Source organism: Tupaia chinensis, unplaced genomic scaffold (assembly GCF_000334495.1).
Source record: "Tupaia chinensis unplaced genomic scaffold, TupChi_1.0 Scaffold143782_1, whole genome shotgun sequence".
In the NCBI taxonomy this organism is placed as follows: Eukaryota; Metazoa; Chordata; class Mammalia; order Scandentia; family Tupaiidae; genus Tupaia; species Tupaia belangeri.
In genome coordinates, this window is record NW_006203631.1 from 146,624 (window position 1) to 153,852 (window position 7,229).

Consider the following 7,229-nt stretch of genomic DNA (forward strand, 5'->3'; position numbering starts at 1 on the left):
GGGTGGGAAATGAGGGAGGGTGGAAGGGAGGAGAACAAGGGGGAAAAGGAAGCAGCAAAACATTTAAGGGACACAAAAATGGAGAATTATCTGTTGATAATATGTATAGTAATATCTTTGACTGAATCACTATACAGTGTATTTGGGATCTTTGACTGAACCATTATACAGTGTATCTGGGATTCATTTGGTATGCTGTACTGATACACAGTGATTGAATGGGAAAAAAAAGAGGCAGAGAGAGAGAGAGAGAGAAAGCAACTCCCAATGTGGTATGGTCATGCTGCAATCCCTCGATTTCTTCTTCCTTTCTGGATTTGGGGCATTTACACACACAGTCCCAGTGTTTTTCTCAAGCTGCCAGGTCTGGGATTCAAACTGCATAGTCAGCCATGTGGGATCTAGTTCCCTAAACCACTAGACCATGGTCCCTTTATCCCCATTTTATAGATGAGGAAACATAGCATAGAGAAGTTAAGAGTCTGACCCTAGGCCACACAGCTTGTAGATGAGGGTTTGAACTCAGTCTGTCTTCCGTCACGTTTGCTTGTGTCTGTTTCTTCCCTGCTGTGTTCCCAATTTCTAGTACACAACCTGGCACACAGAAGGTGCTTAAGCAAGTCCCTATAGAGTTCACATTCTAGTGCAGCAAAACAGGCCAACTAGAGGCCAGCAGATGCCATGGAGGTTAAGGCAGCTGGATTCTACATGTCTTGAAAATTACACTGGATTGGGACCAGCAGTTAGCGTAATGGCTATGTTGCTGGACTCCCACATAGTTGACTGTGGTTCATGTCCCAGACCCGGAGGCTTAAAACTCACACCGGGTGCGTGTGTGTGCGTACCCAAGATCCCGAAAGGAGAATGGAGGAGAAGGGATTGTGGTGTGGCCATCCCCCCTGGGGGGTGATTTCTCGCTTTCTGTCTGTCTGGCGAGTGCACACAGCCCCAAAAAAAAAAAAAAAAAAGAAGAAGAAAATCACACTGGATTTGTGTGCATCCATGCTCAAAATCCTGTAGGAGAATGGAGAGGAAGAGATCAGTGTTTCGATCCCCCTGAATGGGTGATTTCTTACTTTCTCTCACTCTTGCTCTGCCTCCAGCTAGCACACACACCCTATAGCAAAAATAAAATGAAAAAGAATTAAATATATATGTATTTGAACGTTAATATATATGATGCTAGATCACTTCAGATAACCTTTAAAACAATCAGATCCTTCTTATGGCTTCCCATTACGTCCAGAGTGAAATAAGAGCTCTATCTGTTGCCGTCACCCATGCTTCTTACACTCACATCACATTGGCACTGTTTCTGCCTACCCAAAGAAAGCAAGCACTTTTACACTCCCTTCATCGCCAGTGTGTCTGTGTGTCTCATATCGCCATTTATTGATCTTCATCAGTTTGTTTGTCTACATATCGACCTACTGTCCTTCAAGCTCTCATATGTACACTCTCAACCCTAGCCACCGGATGGAGTCAGGTTTTTCCCTACCTCCTAATCTTTTGTGCACAGAGAGCAATTCTGTCACGCATCCTGTCTTCCTGTTCAATTGCACCTGCAGCCCTCTTGGCTGACCTCCAAGTTCGAGACACAAAATTCCCGCCAGCTAGAATCTTTTCTTAATCTGGGCAAGTCCCCTCCTCGCCCTGCCTTACGGAAAGCTGGAGTCTAAAGTCCTAGGAACGCTGGCCTTCGCAGAACAAAGTAAACACCTGATCTGCTCTGTCCTAGAAGGGAACAGACCCGGTGGGCGCGGCTATCTCCCCCAGAGCAGTGATGTCACCGGCTCCACCACCCTCCCTCCGCGCTTGCGCTGCGGCCCCTTCACCTCCTCGGCCCCATGTTGACTATTGGCGGACGCGGTCTCAAAGGCACTACTGAGCATGTGCAGAACTGCCGTGCAACCCTTTAAGCTGCCTTGCCAGACAGTAGGTCCCGAAGCGGAAGTGCTCGCCGGGGCCAGTTCTTGTAACGGTCTCTGCAGCGAGCAGAAAATCTGTTGTCGAGAGAGAGACAGAGACAGAGACAGAGACAGGGAGCCAGAGAGAGAGGTTGTGGGGGGCTAGTGCTAGGGGTAGTGGGCTGAGTGATAGGGAGTTGTGGGAGATGAGTGAAGGGTGGGGGGTTGCGAGGGTCATTTGATACGGGGTTTGTGGGTGAGATATAGGGACCTCGAGAGGTCATTGAATGAGGGTCTGGGGGACTCAGTGGTGGACAAAGTTATGGGACTAGTCAGGATCGATCCGGGGCTTATTAAACTTTGGCCTTTACACATTTTCCAGCACAGTGACCTGCGCTAAGGGTTTATGCGCATCCCTCAGGCTTCTCTTCAGATGCGCCCCGCCTCTCCCTCTGCCTCTACTAGTCTTCCCCAAGCTCTAAGGTAGGGGTTTGGGGTGAATGCTCCAGCTGAAGTGAAACCACCTGAAGGCCTCTTTCCGGCTCCTGGGCAAGACCGCCCCAGTGAGGTGAGGAGAAGGAAGAAGAGGCACTTGAGAGGATTCACCTGACTTTGGGGGGAAGGCGTTGGTGGGGGGCGTTGCCCCCAGAGTTAGGGGTCTGGGAGAGGTGGGCAAGACCTGGTGCTGCGAAGTTTGCTGGGGGAAGAGGGCAAGACGTTTTGAGATAATAGTTCTAAAGTTTAGTTTTTTGGTTTTAGTAACTTATTTGAATTATAGATTAATTAGGAAACAACAACAACAACAAAAAAGGAACTAATTTTACACTGTACAGGCATTTGAATATTTGTTCTTAGACATATTTCAGGTGTGTATAGGGGTATGTCTTTTTAAACATTTAACATAGTTTTTAAATGGGTTCCTGCAGCTTTATAATCTACTTTTTTTTCAGTTGGAAGTTTATTGTAATTCAACTTACAAACATTTTTACTACTTAAAAACTTTTAGTTGAGATATATGTACCACAAAATACATAGATAAGTGCACCGTTCCATATAACATTTTAAGCAACAGAATAGCATTTTATCCCTTCTATTTCTTTATTAATTCCTTATTATGAATCATATAGAATTAAGTTTGGCATTCATTAAAATCAATGCAGAGGTAAAGAGAAATTATGATAAATTATTTGATTAAGAAAAATACTTGGAAATACAGTTTCTGAGTCACTACATAATTTAATATGTGTATAAAACCTTTTGTGTTTAGTGTTTATGTGAAAAAAGAGTGAAGAATGAGAGTGGAAAATGGAATTTGAATGCAGAAAAATTGAAATATAAGTCTAGTTTTTTTGTAGTATGCATTTCCCACAAATCTTTCAAAGACTCCTTGCACAAAGATGGTTGTTAAAACCACACTGTGACCCAAACTCTTCCACAAAGCAACCTCATGGCTAGCTGGTGGGAAAGGATTTCTAGGCAGATAATTCTAGGCACTGAAAGCCTGGTGGGGTCTCCTCATATGCTCTACTCTTCTCCACTTATTCCAGCTCAGCCTTCATATATTTCTACCTTTTTCCAAGAAGAGCAGGAAATGGCCAAATCCCATGTAAGTATGTTGTCTGACTTTTCATTCCTCTATTTTACAGTGAATGTGATTTGTAGGAATCTCTTTAAATCAGGTTTTTTTTTTATTACTATTGAGTTATTTCAGTGTTTAAAATATATTTTGTATATTAACCCTTTATCAAGATATGTAATTTGAAAATTTTGAGTCATCAGAAAAGTCATGACGTATTTTTCTATATTTTTCTATGCAAAAATGCATCATGACTTTTCCAATAACCCAACATTTTCTTCCAATCCTAGATTGCCTTTTTTACTGTTTAATTTTTTAAAATTTATTTTTATACATTCAGCTACTGTATATCATTACAGCTTATAAAATGAATTTTCCCAGCATGACTACACTGTATATTTAGGTCCAGTTAGTAGGTTGTCTTTTCACTGTTAATTATTTCCTTTGCTATGCAGAAGCTTTTTATTTGATGTAACCCCATTTGCGTATGTTTTGTTTTTATTGGTTGAGGTTCTGGGATCAGATCCAAAAGAATCATTGTCCAGACCAGTGTTGTGTAGTTTTTCTCTTTTATTTTCTTCTAGTAGCTTTAGTTTCTCTATTCTGCTCTATTGACATGTGGTATTCACAAATAACACACCATCTTCATTACTACAGCTTAATGGTACCTCTTAAATCAGGAAGTGTGAGTTCTCCAACTTTATTGTACTTTTTCAGTGTTTTACTATTCTTGTTCCTTTGTCTTGGTCTTTCTGTATAAATGTTAGAATAATCTTGTTATATATCTAAAAATTATCTTGCTACGATTTTGATACAAATTGAGTTGAGCCTGTAGATCAGTTTGGGAGAATTGACATCTTTACCATGTTGAGGCTTTCCATCATGTATATGGTATGTCTCTTCATTTATTTAGATCTTCTTTGATTTATTTCATAAATGTTTTGTCATTTTTCAGCATACAGGTCCTATCATGTATATTGGCCTTCTTGGGCTACTATAACAAAATACTATAGACTGGCTGCTTTGAACAACAGAAATTTATTTTCTCACATTTCTGGAGGTAACAAGTCCAAGGTCTAGGTGACAGCAGGGTTGATTTCTGGTGAGGCCTCGCTTTTTAGTTGCTGACAGTTGCCTTCTTGCTGTGTCATCACATGGCCTTTCCTCTGTGGATGCACAGAGAGAGAACGCTGGAGTTCTGTGCCTCTTCCTCTTTTTTTCTAGAGAGAGATTTTTGCTATAGGGTGCGTGTACTCACCAGAGAGACAGAGAGACAGAAAGTTAGAAACACCCCCCCGGGGGAGGGGTGGCCACACTGCAGTCCCTTTTCCTCCATTTTCCTCTCAGGATTTTGGGCATACACACACATGCACCTGGTGTGAGTTTTAAGCAATTGGATCCAGGACTCAAACTGCAGTCAACTATGTGGGAGTCCAGCAACATAACCATTAAGCCATCTGCTGGTTCCTTTTTCTCTTCTTGTAAGGATACCAGTCCTATTGGATTAGGGACATACCCTTCTCACCTCATTTAACTTTAATTACTTCCTTAAAGCTTCTCTCTCCAAATATAGTCATGTTGAGTATTTACATATGCATTTTGTATGTGTGGGGGAGGCACAATTCAGTCCATAATGACATATTTTGTTAGACTTATAGTTTAGTTTTTTTTTAAAGTTTCCTGTAGGGTATGTGCACTTGCCAGAGTGAGACACACACACACACACACACACACACACACACACACAGAGAGAGAGAGAGAGAGAAATCAACTCACACGAGAGCACGGCCAGCTGCGATTCTTTCTCTGTTCTCCTGGGATTTTGGGCACTTGCACACATGTGCCCAGTGTGGTTTTCAAGTCTCTGGGTCTGGGACTTGAATCAAGAAGTCAGCCATGTGGGGTCTAGTTGCTTTAACCTCCACACCACCTGCTGGACTTATGTTTAATTTTTAGAAGTTATTATAAATGTTTTTTTTTATTTTCAAATTCTAATATTCATAGCCAGTGTATAGAAAACTGATTTTTGTTTGTTGACCTGATATCCTGTGATTTTGTTAAACACACTTATTAGTTATGGTAACTTCTTGGTAGTTTCCTTGAGATTCTGTGTAGACCAATCATGTTTTCCATGAATAGAGATAGCTTTATTTTTCCTTTGTAAGCAATATGCCTTTTATTACTGTTTTCCTGCATTTTTGCACTAGAGAACATTTCCATTATAATGCAGAATAGTAGTGGTGAGAGTATACACCTTGGCCTTGCTTTTGAGCTTAGGGGGAAACCATCTAGATTGTCATCATTCAGTTAGATGTTCTCTCCAGATATTTTATGGATCAATTTTATTTTATTTTGCTTTATTTTTTTAAGGAGATTTTTTGCTGTAGTGCACGTACACTTGCAAGAGACAGAGAAAGAGAAAGTGAGAAATCACTCTCCATGGGGGAAGGCCATGTCACAATCCTTTCTCCTCCATTTTCCTCTTGGGATTTTTGGCATGCATGCACACATGGTTGGTGTGAGTTTCAAGCCTCCAGGTCTGAGATTCAAACTGTGGTCAGCCATGTTGGAGTCCAGCACCTTAACGACTATACCACCTATTCGCTCCTATAGATGCCTTTTAACAGGTTCAAAAACTTCTCTTCTTTCGCTAATTTCCTGAGAATTTTTATTATGAATGGCCATTGAATTTTTCAAAGGCCTTTTCTAGATCAGCTGGTATGATCAAATGATTATTCTTCTCTAGACTTGATAGATACACTGATTGAATTTCAAACACAGAACCAGCCCTGCATTCCTGAAATTAACACTACTTGGTCAAAGTATATTATTCTTTTTATGTATTGGTACTTTTTTTTTTTTTAAAGAGATTTTGTTATTGGGTATGTATACTCACCGGAGATACAGAAAGAAACAGAGAGACAGAAAGTAAGAAATCACCCCCTTGGGGGGGTGGCCACACCGCAATCCCTTATCCATTCTCTTGGGATTTTGCACATGCGTGCACATGCTTCTGGCATGAGTTTAAGCCATCTGGTCTGGCACTCAAACTGTGGTTGACTATGTGGGAGTTCAGCGACATAACCATTACACCATCCACTAGTCCTATGTGTTGGTACATTTTATTTCTGTTATTTTGTTGAGGAACTTTTGCACCTGTGTTCATGAGTGATCTGCCTTCAGCTTTCTTTTCTTGTAATGTCTTTCCTACTTGGTTTTAGTTTTAGGGTAATGCTTCATAGAAAAAGTTGGAAAATATTTGTTTCTCTTCAGTTTCCTGGAAAATATTGTATAGAGTTTATGTTATTTATTCTTTAAATATTTGATGAGTGATATTGGTGAAACCATATGTGTCCACAGTTTTCTTTTTGGGAAAGGCTTCTATGTAAAAATTCTATTTCTTTATTACCTTTAGGACTTATATTTTTTTATTTTTCATCATCTCATGTGAGGTTTTTGTTTTAGTTTTTTTTTTTTTAATTTTTTTGCCATAGGTCATGCACACTCTCTGGAAACAGCCTCCAGAAGGAATGGCCATGCTGCAGTCCCTTCTTCTCCATTCTCCTTTTTGAATTTTAGGCACACATGCACATGCACCCAGCATGAGTTTTTTTTTTTTTTTGTATCAAAGTACAAATTTATTTTGGGACAATCGAACATGAATTTTAAGCCACCATGTCTGGGACTGAAATTACAGTCAACTACATAGGAGTAGAGTTACATAAATATTACATCATCTGCTGAAC

At 40.5% G+C, this 7,229-nt stretch overlaps 1 protein-coding gene across 2 annotated transcripts in view; it reads left to right on the forward strand.

The window, feature by feature from the left end:
- The first annotated feature begins 1,927 nt into the window (after positions 1-1,927).
- The window catches only part of ZNF182 (zinc finger protein 182), a 51,536-nt gene continuing 46,234 nt past the window's right edge, over positions 1,928-7,229 (forward strand). Inside the window, exons 1-3 of one of the 2 annotated variants that reach the window (XM_014582751.2) lie at positions 1,928-2,058; positions 2,290-2,475; positions 3,455-3,513. In XM_014582751.2, the coding sequence (XP_014438237.1) occupies positions 3,499-3,513 (15 nt within the window). In that variant the 5' untranslated portion in view covers positions 1,928-2,058; positions 2,290-2,475; positions 3,455-3,498. Of the gene's footprint in view, positions 2,476-2,740; positions 2,774-3,454; positions 3,514-7,229 lie in introns of both variants that reach the window. The other variant, XM_006164981.3, reaches the window with a different exon arrangement.